This window comes from Lates calcarifer, linkage group LG13 (genome assembly GCF_001640805.2).
Source record: "Lates calcarifer isolate ASB-BC8 linkage group LG13, TLL_Latcal_v3, whole genome shotgun sequence".
Lineage (NCBI taxonomy): Eukaryota > Metazoa > Chordata > Actinopteri > Centropomidae > Lates > Lates calcarifer.
The window spans coordinates 13,433,799-13,453,354 of record NC_066845.1 but is presented as its reverse complement, the minus strand read 5'-3'; the positions used below and the strand labels follow the sequence as shown (position 1 = coordinate 13,453,354).

The window sequence follows — 19,556 nt, the reverse complement described above, 5'->3', positions numbered from 1 at the left end:
GAAAAGAGGGGGAGAGAGGAGTGCAGAGGGAAAAAAACAGGGATATAAAAAAAGATTTAGATTAGAAAATTAGGAATGGGATTTAGAAACTGAAAAAAACTGATGCAGTTGAAGACAGATACCTACCCGCTTGTGCTTCCACCATGACAATACAACAAGTAAAAAAGAAGGATAGATAGCAAAATTTGTAGGACAGTATTCCTATGGGTGAGTAGATGAGGCTTATGTGTCTCCCCCCACCTCACCTACGACTCATGTCCCTGGTCCACACCCCTCTGCCTGGCTCTCCAGCCGCAGTCTTCTTCCCTTAATTCCTGTTCTAAGGGCTGGGTGCTGGACGTGCTCAGAATGAGAGCAAAATAGCCACTGCTGGGGGGGGGGGGGAGTGGGTGAGAAAAGAAAAAGATACAGAAGGAAAATGACATGAAGTGGGAGGGAGAATTAAGATTGAGGCACAGTAACAGAGATGACATGGGAATAGAGAAGACTAGAGAAAAGAGAGACAAAAGACTACAGCAGGTGGAATTAGAGGAGATAGCCTGAGGAGGGTGAAGAGGGATGGTCTGATGAGAAGATGTGAGGGACTCTCTCTGCCTCTCACCAGACAAATTCTGGATATATTGCAGGGTTTTCCTCCAGCTTCCTCAGATTGTTGAAGCACAGTTTTCATCAATTTCTGAGATCAGTTCATGGCATCATTCCTCAAAATGTGAATTCCTGAAGGCTATTTCTTGTGACTGTTCACACACTCAGTACAGTACATGCATAATGCACACTATGAACTTCTCTTGGGAGAGCATGTTTTAGAAGTAAGTGCTGCATCCGCAACACTTTTATATCGAAGGCTATGTGTTTGTGGTGTGACTGAATCATTCATTTTGTCATTTAAGTTGTATGTACTGCATTACAAAATATTGTGCCAGTTTCTCTTGAAGTCCAGATAAAAGCCAATAACAGCTGGAGAAAACTCAGAAGGATTTTGAGATGATTGAAGAAGCTGCCCTTATTATTTTGTACATTAAATAGATTCATCACACAGATAGCTGGGATGGCATCATCTTAATATAACACAGTGCCGGTTCCACTTAGTATAGATTAAAGTCTTTTTTATCAGCATCAGTCATTCTCATGGTGTGGAGGATGTATTGACTCTTTCATTCATTGAAGAATAACCAAAAACTGGACTGGGAAACAAATTGTGTTTATATCCATCAGGGTTTAGGCTGCTGCTGGATTACAAAATCCCCAAAGTGAGTATCAGAATTTTAAAAGAATTTCCAAACTATGACTGATCACCTGTCAGCTTGCCTAGCAGAGATGAGCAACAGCCAACATTTGCAGAATTTGGCTGGTGTAAATGTCCCAGCTGGGTTAGACCTGGAGAGGAGGAGGCTCTTCCTCTTTGTAGATGTAATAGATTAGCTACGGTTGCACGATTTGGTCATTCGGTTGCTAATTTTGTAGCAGCTGAACATGAAAATAGCCAGAATGTTTCATACGTTCCCACAGTATTAAAACTAAACACATTTAAGGCAGCAGATTGCCAATAAATTGAGATTGGTAGAAGATGCTCTCTTTGTGGATTTGCTCATTTCTTAGTGTTAAATGAAGTGTCACGATCAATAGTATCTTTTGGGGGATGAAGAATAGCTACAGTCTCCTTCCCCTGTATGCAAATTGAGCTACGGGGATGCTTATGCAGGTTGGTATTGTTCAGGAGCTTTCTGGTACCTAGGTATTCATACACTCTTCATACAGCGGCAAAAAACTCCCTGCATTTCTCAGATTAAGTGTTCCCATTACAGTGAACTTCAAAGTCTAATTAAAAATGTCTGCGAGGCTTGTGTTTCTGTGTATGAATCAGATAAACTCATTGTCTCACCATATTGCCTTCTCCTGCTCTTGCTCTCACAATTTCTGTTTTCTTTCCATCACTTGGCACATCACTTCACATCCATCACCTGCTCATTGCAGCGATACCATCTACTCCCACAATTTCTCTCACCTCTCTGCCTTGGCATTTTTTTAACCAAAGATAATGGTGTAAAGGGTATAAACTCTTGTCATTCTGCCAGTTGGTTTGTTTGCCAGTGCGGAGGTGGTACCACAGTCTTTGATCAGCACCGTGCTCACGGTGTGTAGGGATGGTACTTGCTGGCACAGAGACAAACTGCTCTATGTAGAAAAAATAATAAGATTTATTACATTGGATATACAATTTACAGGCATATTGCAGACATTTTTCATCATTCTTTGTCACAAACACTTCATTTAGTTCCATGCTTAGATTCACCAGTCCATAAAGAAATATTTTATGAAGATTTCTGGTATATAAATAGATAATCGGAGTGATGCCGGTCCATCTGGTCAGTGTTCTTAACCTTTTAGAGAGCAGCCGGTGCTGGATCACATAAAAGAGGTGTAGCTTTAAGCACTAGTCTTTGTCCTAAATACTGCAGTTCCTGCTGTTTCTGTTGTACATTGTTATTATTTTGTGATAGTTGCTCCACCGTAACTTACACAGCATTTCAGAAAAAGAAGCTGATGTTGTTTGATTAAAAAAATCTAATAATCTAAGTAGATGCCATATTTATGCAATCAACTGAGTAATATCTGAAAAGATGCTGCTCAGACCACATCTTTACTCCAGCATCACGACTCAGACGGTGAGGGGAGGTGGTGCTGCGGGGGAGTCAATATTGATGAGAGGCCATGCCTTGTCACACATTGTCAATATAATGCCATGGATATAATTAGGGGGGCAGCTAAAACCTCCCCAGGGCAACAGAGGAATCTCCACATTGTGAGGAAAAAGGGAAAGAAATTCCTCCAATACAGTAAGAAATGAGAAAAATGATAGAATCTCTCCTCCATCTCATTATTATGTACAGGAGAAGGTGCGGCATACGACAACAAAAAAAATGTTAATACCACTACTGACTCTGGGAGCTGTTGTTCAGTATAGTACAATTTTAAATGGTTCACAAGGGAACTGCAGCACTCACGGTGCATTTAAAATGAGATAATAATGGTCTCTTTTATTTTCTTCGAGTTCACGTTTGGAAAACACTGTATGATGTCAGAGTGTGAACAAACATCATGAAGAAGCTGTAAGTGCTGTAACTGAGTCCATGACAGCACACCTACGAAAGCAATGAATTTGTTATGACTGTTTCAAGTTATTCATCATTCCTCAGTATACAAGAAAAGGCGTTACCAGATGTTACCAATCATATACATCAAAACAGCTACAGATTGAATCAGACCAAGCAAAATGACCAAACCTAAACATCCCTTTGATATTCTCCTCCTTAAATCAGAAACATATACAGTATATCATGGAGTAATATGCATATTTGGCTTATCAGCACAGATTCATTTTCTTAAAACCAAGCTGCTTTGGAGTAGAAAGGATTGGAGTCAGTCCAGTCAAATAAATCTGATTACTTTTAGTGGTTGTCATTCTATGATTAATTTCTTCTTGGTGCACGCTCTATCAGTGGCTTGTTAAACTATGGCATGGGTATGGACTTTTCTAATAACTATATGTACAGATCACCAACATCATGAAATATACATCAGTGTCTAGTCATATTAGTGTCTAATGGTGGCTAATAATGGTTGACAAAATGTTCCTTGTTGGAGCAGTCATAAGGGAGCTGTTATAAAAAAAAGGAAGCATGCAAATTATCATCTGTATACTTACCAAAGTAAACCTGTGTGGAGTTGTTTGATTTATGGCACTATTTTATACATTATTAAAGCGATAGAGTGAGCAGCTGATGAGAGGTGGCATTCAACATTTCAAGATTAGAATTAATAATGCATCAGCACTGATGTTTGTGGTATTATGGCAGTATATTGTTTTAAAAGGAATCCAAAAAAGTAACCCTTCTATCTTTTTGGTGCCTGAAAGCCTTAATATTTATGTACAGTGATGCTTTGGATTTAAAAAAAAAAAAAAAAAAAAAAAAAAAAAGCACATGAGCAGTCTTTTTGGACTGGTTCTTTGCTGCTGTGAAGTTGCTGAGCCTGCAAACAGAGAGGCCTGGATCAACATGTTCCAGGACAAATGCGCTTTGCTCTGCTCAGACCAGCACTGCACTCTGTTATGTTGAGTCGTGTCAGCGTGATCTCAGACTGGCGTTGACTGGCTCCTGGTTGGTTGACAGGTTGGGTTGACAGCAGGGTGACCAGCTTGTCTGTCTGCGATGTTAGCAACACTTAACGCTCCCAAGCTTAGTTTGTCACCGCACCAAATTCGGTGGTGACAAACACATGGGGAAAACCTGGTAATGCTCAGCAGTTGGCCAATATGTTTGTTGTGTGAGAGATGTTTCCTGCTTTTTCGCTCTCATTGAGTCATTTTGTGTCTACCCAAAAGACTTTCTTGTCTGTTTGGTCTATCTGTCTATCTACCCACCTTCATTTTCCATCTTCCACAACTCCTGTTCTTTCCTGTTCCTGTTTTTCATACTGTCATAACCTCACTGTCAGCTTTTCAACTGTCTGCTGAGTTCTGTTCATCAATCTGCACCTCCTATTTCACTTTCAAGCTGCCATTCTTCCTCTCTCTCTCTCTTGAATGCTCACTACCTTTATTTGCCCCCCCCCCACTCTTATTTCACCTCCTCCGCCTATCTCTCTCTCTCGCAGCAGAAGATCTTTCCTTTTCATTATTTATGGAGAGTTGCTGTGTCGTGTAGCTGTCAGATGCAGAAGACGAGAGAGCCGTTTCTCGAGCATTAACCTGCACTGAATTCCAGGAAAACTCATGTCTCATATGTTCTGAGGGCGAACATGTGCTTGTCAGTGTGCCTGTGAATGTAATTTGTCACACCACTCATTATGACTTACCAGCAGAATGTGTTGCAAAGGGAAGTCCAAAGCACTTGCGTCAGGATGTGGTATTAACGCATTTAGCACTTTTGATTCACAACTGAAACAGTTTGTATAGATGTGTTCAGAGCGTTACTTTTCTTTTGTGGGTTTCCCTTTGCAGTACAACAAGACTTAAAAAAAGCTGTGAAATATAATAGTGCTACCTATAACTGGTCAAAATTCCCTTATTTAGCTCAGTCAGTCAGTGGAACCAGTGATAAGGAAGTGTAAAATTATAGTGTTACCAGCACTGGATCTCATATCTGTGATCAGAACAAAAGGATCCTTTAACAAATCCAGGTGACTCACAGCAACAGCTTTACTTCCTTTAAATGACACTCACACACTATAATTGTCACACACTGCCATTCTTTCATATAAACCACAGTAAATCTAAAAAAGCTCACCTGTTACACGTAATAAGCTAATAAGCTTTTAATTTTCTACCACACATGAAAACCAAGTCCATCTAATCAAAATTAAAATATGGACAGTTACTAAATCTCAAAATCTTGCTGTGTATTTTATCCCGGTGCACTTAAATACTTGGCCTTCTCTACTGCTATGCTTTTACTGCCCTGGCCTTTTCCTCAGTATCCATTCTTCAGACAAACTTAATAAACTAAATGTTTTTAACTGAATTAAACTAATTTACAAGTGCAACCTCTATCTTTGATTTAAGGGATGTACAGCCAGTTTGCAAGCTGCTCAAATAGAAAGAAGCTAAGAGCCTACCATAAGTAGGCAATGATTAAACACGGATATACTATACACACACATACTCAATGACTACAACTTAATCTTGCTCATCATGGCATTGACACTGAAAGAGGCTCTCCCCTCTTCTGGTCTTCTCCCATATATGACCCAGTGTTTATCGGCTGACCGCCCATTTCACCATAACCCAAAGTGGGCCAAGCTGCACAGCTCAGCCCTGACATCTGGTACAACTGGGAAGGGAGGGTCTGGACAGAGCTGGCAGGAGGGATGGAAACTGGGTTACTGTTCCGGGCATGGAGGTCAGAGCTGTAGATTAGAGTCACACATGGGGGGCCAGCTGGGGTGAGGTTAAGACTGATAATGATGAAGAGGATGATGATGTTAGAAAGAGCAGCAGCATATAATCTTTATGGGGCGCTGCTCCTTTGTGGTGAGTCTGTTGACTTGTTGTGGTCTAAATGGGTGCCATGTTTCCGCTTCCTGCTGTTTCATCTCTGATTCTCAGTCTGTGTGTAATTTTTTTTCTCTCTTAGCCCCTTTCTTTCACTGTCTCTCCTTCTCTCTGCTCTGTACAGGGTTTTTGATGTAAAATTCAACATGTTTATTGGACAAGAACCAGGCTTTCAAGTGTAACCACTCTGTTCTGCAATTCCCTATGGCATTGCTGCAAAGTATAGAGAAGTCATTACATAATGGTATACACACACACACGCACACACACACACACATACACACACACAATTGCATTTACTGTCAGCACATATTCGAGCCTTAGGTTCACTGGGTGGACAGTTTTAATGAATTCCGACAAGTTGCCAAGTAGGACACGCGGCGACGCGACGTGTCGTTATTTTAAACACAATTTGGTTTTTGTCTCATCTGTCTTTGTTTCAGCTTGAACTTCTGTGTAATTACTGCAAATGTCACATAAAATGACAGAAGACTGTGCTGCATTTCAAATAATTATTATCACAGTTACAATTGTATCTATATATGCATATCATACAATCCTACATCTTTCTGTTTTCATAATTGCACCTAGTTCAATGTTAAGGTATATACAGTATTTAGACATACCTAATTACAGCTCCAGTGTTGTGCCTTAAGGGAATAAAAAGTTCCTTGTTTTTCTGCACCAGCAGTAAAGCTTGACGTTGTCATCAGGGCTTAGAAAGCTCTGGGGGATACCCTGACCTGTTTTGACATGAATCCATGCAGCACTTCTGCTACTCTGAACAGGATGTCAAAGGAGACCAACAAGGAACTCAAATCATTTCAGAGATTTCTGTTCTCGGTTAATCCTCTAACTCCCTGTCTTTGTCCAAATCCTCATGTGTGTACAGGCAAACCACCCCACAGTCTAACACATATTAAGTGTGTTCGTTGCCATGACTGCTACTGACCACAGACTGTACTGTCAGTGTTGTTTCTCATTAAGATGTATCACTGCAGTATGTCTTTTAATAAGAACAGGCAGAGTCTTGTCCCTGGCGATGTTCATGATCACCAATGAAAATGGTTTGATTTAGGACTCATTACTGTTCATCTTCATCAAAAGGACTTTATAAAAATGTGTTTGCACTTTATACCTCTGTTTAGTCACTTAAAGAAATCTTCAGGAGTTATTTTCCTTCTCTCATCATTCACTGTACTCTACCCCATGGAGCTCACGTCCTCCAGATTAATGCCTGCTTCTTGTTCTTGTAATGATATCTGCAGGATTATAAAAGATTAATGTTTGGTAGTTTAATGACAGTTCCAGAAGAGCTATTATTTAATAAAGAGCCCTTTGGGTGTTCATTCATCTCCTGAGAAGTAGTTCTTTTATATCACTGAAGTATAAAGAGCTATTGATTACATTCATGGATGGATGCATGTTGATGAATGAAAGTCAATAATCCTCTGGAAGTCAATCACCTGATAACTGTTGAACTGCAGGTCCCTGGGATGATGAGTATGGTTTTGCCAAGTCAGGGTTTTTACTGCGTGGGGAAGAAAAGAAAGATGGCTACCTTGCTCATATCAATGCTACTTTTACACAAAACCTGACCATATCGACAGTAAACCTACTTCAAGAGTGTTGTGTTAAATGCATGGCTGCCAGCTGTAATTACAACAGAGGAATCACTTACAGGTGATGCTAGGTGGAAAGACAGTGTAGCAGGATGATAAACTAGTTAGTTAGCAATTTCAGAGTCCATTGAAGCCATAGATAATGTTGCATTTGCCGTTGAAATTATAAAAAGTGCCAGAAATCCTTTTCTCATAGTTCTGGTTTTCAGACTTGAATAATAAACATCGATGTACACTGTCAGCTTAGGTCCATCAGTCAAGGTAACAGCCCAGTTTAAGGGCTAATTTGAAAAAGACATGTTTTATCCCCACATGACCAACTTTGTCTGGGTATTTTTTTGAAATACTTTTATACAAGCTGTAAGCTTCAGTACAGGCAACAAAATCAGACCTTTAAGAAGAAGCACAACTTTTCAAATGTCAAATACAATCAGTCATCCAGAAATGTTCAGTCTTTACAGTTTCCGTCTTTCAAAGACTTTTGCTTTCACTTGTCAGTTATTGCTTGATAGTTTTCGGTGCTTGCTGCTGTCAGTTGATTCAGTTCCCAGCTGCAGTGAACACTTGGAAGTTTTAAATCTTTTCCATCGTCCCCTTTAATCCCGCAGGACAGGTATTGGGCGTGATTTATGTTACTGGCAAGATACAGTAAATTTGTCAGGTTTTAGAGTAAACAAACTTTTGCCGGATGACCATGAGGGCCAATGGTGGAGCTATGGATTGAGCACAATGATGTGCTCTCTTTGGTCTTTGGATATAAAGCTGAAAACAATACCTTACTTTAGTTTTTTGCACAGGCGTGGGTGTTTGATGTTGAGACCAATACATGCACCATGTTTAGACTTAGTGTCTACTGTACGTCCTTCTAAAATCTCATTCAGATCCTCTCAGAAACAATGTTATCAATGTTATTGGTTTCATGTTTGAAAAATGAGGCAGATAATTGGAATAACTCCTCTCTATAACTGACACTGAAAAAGTGAACTCTTTCTTTTCTTCCTCTCAGTCACCATGTCATTGTACTTTTAAATCACTTCATTGGTTCCCATTTCTGTGACTCTAGCTCTCCCTCACTGGGTTTCTCTTTTGTGATCATGAACAATTGATAGACTGTGAAATATCACCATCTGTGCTGTTAAATCATCTTTCAGTATCAGGATAATGGGAAAGGAGAGAGAATATATTTTGACATTAACGTCTGTCTCAGCGAAAGCACTGACATTCAGAAGGAAATGTGAGTTTGACAGTGAACAAGAATGTCTGAGTAAAAAAAAAAAACTTCACCATTAACAGATTCAATGTTCAGAGTTTCTGATGTGAATTCAGGCAGATACTTTCAGATATTAATGTAGTTGTCACTGTTGACTGGTCGTCTTATCAGGATTTTAACTCCACCTATTCAAGTCACCTATTCAACACATCAGTAAGTGGCTCAGCTGTTATCAGCAGGACATCATACCAACTGCTTCAAGAGGCTCATTACCACAGTCTGAGACCAGCTTTATCTATGACGCTGTAGGAGAGGGTGAAGAAGCTTGCTCTTTGTACAGCACACCGCTAGACTGTTATTAAGAAAAGAACACACCAAAGAGACCTCATTATCTAGCCGAGTGGCTGTTGGCTGTCTACCTGGTTGAGCCCTGCACCGGCTCTGTGTTTTGTCACATTACACATTACCCGGCTGTGCACACTCGAGAGTGGAGAGGCTCGGTAATGGCCCTGAGATAGTGGTATTTAATGGAGCAGCTTATTTGGCTGGGAAAGTGTAATGGAAAACATTTTTCAGGGTTTTGTGACTGGCATGATGCGACGGGAAAGACATATGTGCGTTTATCTGTCTCATCGGCTTGCGCCAAAAAAATAATATGGGGCCAATATTTAAATGAGTATAGTAATAAGTCCTAGACATGGCAGCGGAAAAGTGATTTTGTGATTGTGATGCTGTCATATGGCTGTACTGTGGGGGAGAGAGAAAGAAAGTGGAGTAAAAGAGATCAGGAGAGGGAAGATGATTCAGATGAAAAGAGGCAGAGGAGAATGATGATGATTCACTTGTCATTGATGAAGTGACGGCTTTATTGAGTTGCTGACAAACACCTTAACCATACATGTCTATAGCTTGCCAAAATGTGTGGGTTTTCAAGTACATTTATGTCTGTTTACTGTATTTAATTCATTTATTGATGTCAGGGTGTTTTTTTCCAGGTGTGAGATGACAAATAGAACAATTTTTAAAATTTTTTCAATGATATTTTAATGTAATACTTACATTCTCTAGCACATCATTGTTTTAAGAAATAAAGAATTACATTGATATTTCTGTGTAGTACAAAGCTACTGTGAATTTAGTTTTTTTTTTTCACCTAAGAGTGCTGCCTATAGTTCCTGTTATGACATTTTGTCTTTGAGGGCTGTGAGTTATTTTCACAATTAGCAAGAAAAAGATTCAACTCAAAGTGGCTGTGTAACTTTCACAGTAGACGTTACTTCATTTCAGGAGGGTCTTGAGGGAGAAATGCATTGTACAGTAGCGTACTGTACCATACAGTTGGAAACAACCTCAGCCTGAATTTCTTCTTCTCCGCTACTTGCCTCCCCCATATATCCTATATTTAGATGGAATACATGAAAGACACATTTCTGGCAATTCAATAGGCCCCACTGGCAGACCTCAAGAGCCTTCCTTTCCTCATGTGTCTGTGTTCACAAGTGTCTGTACTGTGTGTGTGTTCATACAGTTATGTGTCTGTGCTGTTTGAATGTGGCAAGGCAAATTCATTTACAAAGCACATTTTTTATACCCAAAGTGCTCTACAAAGTTAAAACTAGAAAAAAACAAAACAAAACAAAAAAACAATAGAAGCAGCAAAAGCACATAGGACAAAAATATATTTGTGTACAAATATTTCAGAGGCTAATACACAAAACACTAGATCCAAAGTAGACTGGGTCAGTACTTGGCTGGTGTTTATTACAGATTGGAAGTGGTTTGGTTTAATTATTTTTAAAAACAATATGATAGTGTTGAATTAATTGATTCTGTCTAGCTGTGTCCTGTTATTTGTGTGTGTATGTTTCTATGTGCATATGCAGAACGTGTGAATGTATCTGTGTAGGTGTTTCATATGTTTACGGTGTTGAGCTTACATGCTTTCACCTTTGAAATCTTTGGATCGCTGCATATCCTGTGCAGGCAAAGCTTGTTAAGAGGCTCTGTGGCTGAAAATGAATCCATAAAGAGAAATAATGGGATCACTGTATTAGCTTGTGAAATATCACAACTCTGACTGGGAGCTGTGTTAGGCTCAGCCTTTTTCTGTTCACCTTATGTGCTATTTTTGTGTTCCTGGTGGAAGACAAAGGAGATATGTTTTACCTCACACAGATAACAAATTTAGTTTTCATTTATTTTTATTTATTTATTTTTTGTGGTTGCATAGCAACACCCAACTAGCATCTCATGTATTTGCCTGCACAAGACCTAGACTCATGCCCTCAAGGAAACAAACTTTCAAAGTGTAGACAAGAGATGCAGACTTCAGTAGTATTTGCCAGTTTTTCTAACCTCTCCTGACAGACATCTGCTCTGTGAAATACATGTCATTTATTATTGATTTAGTTGAGGCCTTAAACAAGACATTAATTACAAGTTAGTGCAAGTTTGTGAATTAATTACCAGTCAGAGTCATTGAAACACAGATTTTACTTTTAAAACCTGAGAGACAAAACTGTAGTGTCCTGCCAGTGTGGCTTAGCAGCATGATCGAGTGGTTAGCAAGATCATCCATCACAGTGTCAATGAACAAAACAGTAAAAGTGCATCTATCAACAGCCGTGTGTCTTAGTACTGTATTCTTGAATAAGACACAGGGCCCCCAGCTGCTGCTGTAAGACTGTTAGCTGATGATTAAAATCACAAATTAATACAGTGTGGGTTTGTGCTTATCGGGATGACTTTGTGTTTAAATCATTGATTTCATTTTGTGTTACCACCTAAACCTGTATTACAGCAAGACTCTTCGAGAGCAGTCCCGCAGTTTATACTGTCTATTTATTAGGACATATTTTTGTGTTGATTGTGTCTTGTATTGTCTGATGTTTATATACATATTTTTTTTAACCCATGCACCTTCAGATAGTCTACCCCAATTTCATTGTACAGTCACCTGTAAAATGACAACCCCCCCCCCCCCAAAAAAAAAAACAGATAGGCTACCTGTTTAGTTTTGCTCACGTCAGGTGACCCAGAACGCAGTCAACAAATCACCAAAATGCATCTGTGTGTGTGTTTGTCTGCATGTTTGATATTTGCTCATTTGAATGATGATCTATACCTTTGGGGAATCACTTAAAAGTTTTAAGTGAATTACCCAGCTCTCATTATGGATCGATGTTAGTTATATTAAAGAGCCGCATTTAATTTGAGAGACTCATAATGTAGTTTGTTTAATGTACAGCAGCAGACCTGTTTTTTTTTCCAGCCAGCATAGTGAAATCAGATTTCAGATCATTGCTAATTGCTTCGAAACTGCTCAGGTTATGGCTCAGAGGAGTTCTTGGCTCTTGGTTGTCAGTAAATAGCATGAAAATGAATGAAATTGACTTAAAGTTAAAACTAATGTGAACAACATTAGTTCTAAACTAAAAACTGCAGCACAGGAGTGAGTTACATTTCAACTGGCTAAAGCAGAAGTGAATTTATCACAGTTTATGCAAAAAAGCTTCCATTGTCTGTTCTGGGCCAGATACGACACACAAAATAAAACTAAAAATCACTCATCATTTTATGACATGAAGTTATTCCCCCCAATTGTTTTGACCTACAGCAAGGCAGTAGAAAGCTATAAATTTAAAAATAACTACATAGAGGAATCTTAGACAGAAAAATTGATGGTCTGAGAGGATTTCATGCCATGAAAGCAGGAGATGAATAGTGGTTTTATGTTGGGCAGCAGGAAGTGGCATCTCTACTAACAGAAAGGGAACTGTCATGAAGTGCTTGTTAATGAGCGAAGCAGGAACAGGTTATTGTTATGCAGGGATGGAGTTGCTGAGCCTGGAAATTACCTGCCATCGCTGTGAGAAACGAGAGTCTGGCTCCACACAGTGCCTAGGGCTAAATACAGGCTTCCTCCTCCATAAAGACAGACACTGCTGTCATGACATATAATCCAGGATAAGAAAAAGATGACTCCGGTTGATGTCTAAGTTTTCTAAGCAGTTTGTTACATACAGTTTGCCCTTTAAATGTGAAATGTGAAATGTGAACTTTTATAAAAACTCTCCCAATAGGCCATTTTTCACTTTTCACACAATTTCATGCAGCAGTCAAGGTTAAACTATGGCAACACAGCACATCATATAGTGCAATTATTCAAAACAACATCATGTGTGCTTTATATTTCCAGGATAGTGAGTCTGGGAATTTCTCTAAATGTTTCCTTTCTCATCCTTGTACATCTACACAACTAGTGGATCACAGGAAGTCAGAGGGGAACTTGACAGTGAAGTCCTACCAAATCCAGCTACATAGACTGGATATTCTCACCTAGAACATGAGGAAGACCTTTGACAGGAAAGTGGAAAGTTATGGGTCATGTGGTTGTGAGTGTATCCCTGGTGACGAGCGACCAGTGTCCACACAGAAAAAAATGGAACATTAGCAGCTTGCCAGATGACCAATTCAGTCTTTTGATGTTTGCCACATTGCCACTTTTAGCTGTCTGACTTTCAGACTGTGGCTAAAAACTGGAGATTCAAGAATAAGATTCTGACTGAGAAGGCCAAAATTTGAAAAGTCATTGATTCAGTTTCAGTTTGCTGTACAGGTTTGTGAGTGAAAAGTAACCAGGGTTATAGAATGAATTCCATCAACACAAAACCTTTGTTTTCTGTTTAATCTAATTTAACTTTGTACTATTTGAAGTGTTACTCTGATCAAGCTGTGGCATTTGGCACATGTGTATCTTTGTGAGTTTTGTTGCACGGTGGAATTTTAATTAAGGCTCGGGGCAGTCAATACAAGTGAACCTGTTTGACTAAGTGGTTTTTATGGCTTTATAGCATGTCTCAGAGCTGAACTGAAGCTCAGTGCAGTATATCCACATAATCTGCTGCTAACCCTCTTGTGCCCTCCCTCTTGGACTGTAAACAGGAGATAATATGCATTGTGCCTGCCTGGAGTGTGTTGGTGTGGAATATCCTATTGAATATTTACTCTCATTTCAGGAGCGAGGTACATCGTCTGTCTTGATTATTGATGAAGAGTCAGCTCCCCCCTCTATGACTCAGGGTTGATAACCCAACACATTCACACACACAAACATGAAGGAATGGAGAGCGTGCACACACACACTTTGTGCATGCACTCACATATCAATGCAAGCTATCCCCTGGGGATGTGGGAAGGTTGCAGTCAGTATGCAATGCAATGCTGAAACCTGTTTGTCCCATTAAAGTAGTATTTAGTTAATGGAAAAGGAAATTTGTATTGATTGGTATTTGAATGGATTCCATTGGGACTCAGTCTGAAGGGTTTTCTGAGAAATGCTGAAGGCTTGTTTCCAAATACCCAGAGCCCTCTCCAGTGTGGTCCTCCAGGGATTATTCAATGTAAATGTAAAGTGCTCTGATAGTTGAAGCTCACTGGATTGCTGCTGCATGGAGATGTAATGGAAATCTTTTCTCTCCTTTATTTACACCATGCTGCTGGATGCTATTTATTCATAGAAACTTAACACCCAGCCAACCCCATACACACAAACTTCTGAAATCTGTGAATTTTCATTAGACCTTGCTTGTATTTCTGCAAGTTTAGGATTGATTTATATAAATGAAACGTGGTTTAAATTAGAGTTTTTGATGAAAAAAATCCACAGAGTTGTGTTTGTGCTCAGAAATCTTAAATAGAATCTTTTCTATTTTTTTGTATCCGGTATCATGTGTCACACCAGAGAGCTTGTATTGCAAAGAAATGGTAGGCCAAGTGCACACTCTTCTCTGTAAGGTCTCCCTCTTGCAGACTGGGATTGGACACAGACTGAAAATTGGGTTGTGGCAGCTATTGTTTAGTTCTCTGTCAGCTTCAAAGAAAATGAAACACAGAGCAGGTGCAGTGGGATGAATCTTGGCAGCCTTTCCTTTCCTTTCCTTCCTCTCTTCTTCTCCATTTCTGTCATCGTTAAAGTGTGTGTAGTATGTGACTGAGGAGTGTGTGTCTCTGAGGACTCATTGTGCAAAGGTAAAGGCTGATGTCTGCTGGACTCAAGAGACAGGACAGAGACACACCCTCTCCAGATGGACCAGGGTGGTGGTCATAGAACAAGATGACTGGTGCCAAAGCTGGAATCTGTTTATATATGTGTGTGTGTGTGTGTATGTGTTTGTGTCTTAATGTTATGTGAGCGTTTAAACTTATGTTTGCTTTTTTATTCTCTTGTGGCTGAGAATTGTAATAATATATTTTTGTAAATTGTAAATAATAATAATAATCTCTTCCAAAGTAGAGCTACATTGTTTTCTCATCAAAATACAGATTTTATCTTTTAGCAATTTTGGCTTTAATCCATTTTAGTTTTAATCCATTTTAGTTTTTCCATTTTTAGAAACTACCTTCATCTAAAAAACAAAAGCAAATGTTGAGCTTTTAAATTGTGATGGTATATGTGTATACGATGAGAGTTTTTCTCTAATGGTTTCAATGTTCATGACTCAAGCTTGTCTTGCTCTTGCTCTAAGCTCAGGCCAGATCTACACCCTGCTTGGAGCAGTGAAAGTGTCGCTTTTCATTGGTCATGGGTTTGGAGATGCAACACAAAGCTATGCTAGTCTTTATCTGCTGGTTTTCTCCTTTCTGTACATGGTTTGTAACATACACCTTGGTGGTGTTTTATCAGGTTGCTTGTTAAACTGAAGACTTCATTGATCCTATCCTGTATACTCTTGCTCACTCAAACAGCCTGAGCTATTTGCAAATCCATTTCAGATCCTGTGGTCCCTATTATGTTTGTGTGCATGTGTGTGTGTGCATGCGTGTGTGCGCGCTTTTAACGCGTGTGTCTGTGTTGGTGGTACTGTGTGGCAGATGCACAACTAACTACTGCTGTTCTGAAAAATACAAAGCACTGAAGGTTTTATTCATGTGCAACAGAGAGGCAAACAACACGTGCACTGGCATCTTCTGTAGGCACAGTGTGTGTGGGGATTTCCATCTTTCTCTTAATCTCTGTGCGTTTTGATGTGACCCAACGTGACATTGTGTTGCTCTGTGTGTCTCTGTGTCACTGTTTGTTAGTCATGTTCAAAAAGACAAAAGGACTTAATGTTACATGGTCAGACCCTTGCAATTGTTGTCCAGTCCTCTCTCTCTCACACACACACACACACACATGCACATACATACAGAGTTCAATTACAGTGCCTTTCATGCACCGTTGACCCCAGATTTATCCTATCCAATCTCCAATCACTCAGCTTTAACTATCTGTCTGTCCCTGAATGTTCACATTAGATTCCTCCAGATATTTGCTGTGCTGGTGCACCTACCTAATGGATTACATTTTGGTTTTTAGATGTATTTCAGTTTTTACTTTTCCCTAGAATATTGACTCTATTTCTATTCTCCTCTGTTTTTGGCCCGTTTGACAGCAGGTGCAGTGAAGCTAAAATTGTGTTGGGGTTGACTTTTCCATGGAGATTCTGGAGTTCCGAGCTCTACACAGCATCACTGCTGTGTAGTCCACACCATTCTTTCCACATACTGTCAATGTTTTGATATCCATAATCATAGATAGATTAATTATTAAGTAATTATTGAGCTTGCACTATGTTGTGACAGTTATAATAATACTCTTGTGTCAGTGGGCTGCCAGCGCTGAAATACTGCTGTATGAATCACATTCATTTTTTCAGTTATTTTAAGGATAAAGGGTAGTTTAGCAGAACTATGTTTTTTGGACTGCCTTTTATCATTCTGTTTTAGTGAAATGCACAATATAACCTCTGCTACAAATCTCATTTGTAGTATTTTGGCATATTTTCCTCATGCATTACAGATGACCATATTAGTCATTTCTGAGGACAGCACAAGATAATTACTATATTATACTGGGACTACATGGACCGCACAGTGCAATTATACTCACCTTTATTAACCTGTAGCCTCTGTGCAGGGCTGCCCGTTAATAATGGAAGAGCGGTACTGCACCAACACATTCTACTTTAACACCATCATGCCATGTCCAAAACTATGCTGTTAAAAACATCTTAGCATGCATCATAGACACTGAACTGGTAGTATGCACTTGATAGTTGATAGCACCATCATAAACAGAAATACAGCAGACTCTCATCTCTCTCTATTATTACAATGATTTAGAAACCATTAAAATACCGTAGGTCACACTTGATAAATAAACTGAATAGTCTACAGAGTCCGTTTATGTTTTAGGGCAGTCAGACATTATTCTGGAGGGAAACAATGTTATTATCACTGGCAGGAAATGCTATGACAGCCCCATTAGAAAAGTATGCATTTTGATGACAGTGTTAATAGGAAGTATCCTTGTGAGCTTTCTTTCTCCTTTTTCCATTTGCATCCTGCTTTGAGCTGTTTGGAGATCTCTCTGCTCTTCAGCTCCTCTCTGGTGGGAGTTGCTCTTATGTTAGCCTTGGTAGTCTGTTAGTAGCCTCCCAGTGGCCCACTAGCATTTTTCTGCTCTTTTATAGTTATTCTTAGCCTCATCTCAGAGTACGATAGATGGGGAGACACGACAGGAGTGCCCACGCACTGGTTGTCTAATGGAAAGAAGAAGAGAGGAGTGAGGGCGGGAGAATAAGATGAGCAAGAGATGGAGAGAGTCAGTAAGCTTTAGTGCATCTCAGAGCGTAGCCTGGTTCATCATGCGGCTCGCTAATGGGCATCTAGCTCCAAGGGGAACCACGATTAGAGCCAGTGGGAGTTCCGTGGCAAAGTGGAGTCCAGCACTGACCTCAGGACTACAGCATGACATGCAAAGCCACAGAGATGACCCTTCGAAAAGCCTGACACTCGAGACGCATCCCAAGGAGGTTACATGCGTACTTTGATGCTAGTTACCAGACTACAGTACACATGCAACATGCATTATGTAATGTACAAATATTGATATTCATTTTAGTTTAGTCTCCTCTTATAGGGTTTTTTGCTCCACTGAATGTGATTTTTTCCAAGCATGGTGATGCAGGAGCAAACTTCCTCCTAAATTATTTTATTTTGGACAGTGATCAAAGAACAATGTCCCAAAAAGCCATTATCAAAAATTTGACATTCATTGTCTCTTTAATATCAGTCTTCAAAAATGTCAAAAATATTGACTATTTTGAAGTAGCAATTATATGTAATGTTGGAGACTAATGTCTCATATGTGCTTGCTGATTACACAAATAGGATGCAAACATTGTCTGCTCAATTAGTGCTAAGCCATTAACATAGTCTCACTTCTGTATGTAGGCTACTTTATGTCTTCTTTTCTCTCCTTTAACCATTTATACTCTCCTTTCTCCTCTCTTTGTCCTCATACAATTATAATGCTGGTGCAATCTGGACTGAATAACTTATGTAATTTCTCTCTACAGGGCATCAGCATAGTGGGGCCCAGTAATGCAGAAGCCTTGCCGCGACCTCCTAGTCCAGCCATGTACCAGCTGGATATTGTCCTAAAGAAAGGGAACAATCTGGCCATCCGAGATCGGACAGGTAGGAGCTCTGCTTCCTGCTTTTCCTGTTACCTCAATAGCTTTGAGGTTTATATAAAGAGACAGGGCAAACAGCTTTATTAAGCCTGTGTCCTGCCTACCAAATGAAAGCTGCTCTCTGGTCTCTGTCCTCCTTTCACAATTGTTTTGGCACTAGCACAGGCAGTGCAGCACCCAGGACTCTACCATCCTCAAAGAATTCAGCTGATTTATGCTTAGTTTCATTGTTGCTATATCTTCTATTCATCTACTATCTTTCGGGGTCTCCCCCCCGTTTCTATACATGCCTCTTTTTCTCAGTGTAATATTTTTCTCTCCTGTTTTCACCTCTGCTCTTTTTTTCTCACATCTTACTCCCTTTCTTCTCTCTCATCTCTCTCCCCATGTAGAGATTTATTAAATCACACATCTCGTCCTCACAGCTCACTCCATTTTCCATGTGTGAAGAGAGATAGAGTTACTAGGGATGATGCGGCACATTTCCTGTGCATCTAGGCATGAAAAGAATTCAGCTTTGGCTTAAGCGAGAACATTGTCGCATCTAGAGCCTAGGCAGATGATACTAGTATGATCTCCTTGTTTCTCTTGTGTGTGTATGAATAAATCATTCTGTAAGTCTTTCCCTTACCTACCCAGTGGGGTAGACCGTTTGATCAAGGCTTTTAGTTTATTGTAAGTAATTCTTTATCATCGTATGCAACCTACACTCTTGCAAGGGACTCTGCATTTTGTGACAAATATTTGATTTAGTAAGCAAAACCAGTGACCCAAAGAAAATCTGAGTGGCTCTTCATGATGGTTGAAAGGGGTCAATAGGGCAGGAGTGGGCATGTTTATGCACTGCTATCTTGAACCATTATATTCATTGCATGTGCCTATTTCTCCCATTCTAGGAAGAAATAGTCTATCTACTCCACTCTGCACCGCTATAAAAGATATTATCTCACATTAAACCACTCTGATAAACAGTATTTGTCTGCTTCTTTGGATCTGGCATTTGGTTGTGAATTTAAGTGCAGGACAGATAGCGTTCTGCCCACTGTGGAAGCTGTCTGAATACATTCCTTATACTGTGCTTAAGTAGGCGTTTATGTCTTGTGTAGTGGAAAGGCCAGCCAGCAAAAACAAGCAAGGCCTCACCGACAGTG

General features: G+C 39.7%; 1 protein-coding gene across 5 annotated transcripts in view; it reads left to right on the top strand.

The window, feature by feature from the left end:
• mctp1a (multiple C2 domains, transmembrane 1a) overlaps positions 1 to 19,556 on the top strand; it is a 133,311-nt gene that overhangs the window by 27,839 nt on the left and 85,916 nt on the right. For all 5 annotated transcript variants that reach the window (XM_018668601.2, XM_018668602.2, XM_018668603.2 and 2 more), the window contains exon 2: positions 18,289 to 18,409. In XM_018668601.2, coding sequence (XP_018524117.1) covers positions 18,289 to 18,409 — 121 coding nt within the window. The remainder of the gene's footprint in view (positions 1 to 18,288; positions 18,410 to 19,556) is intronic.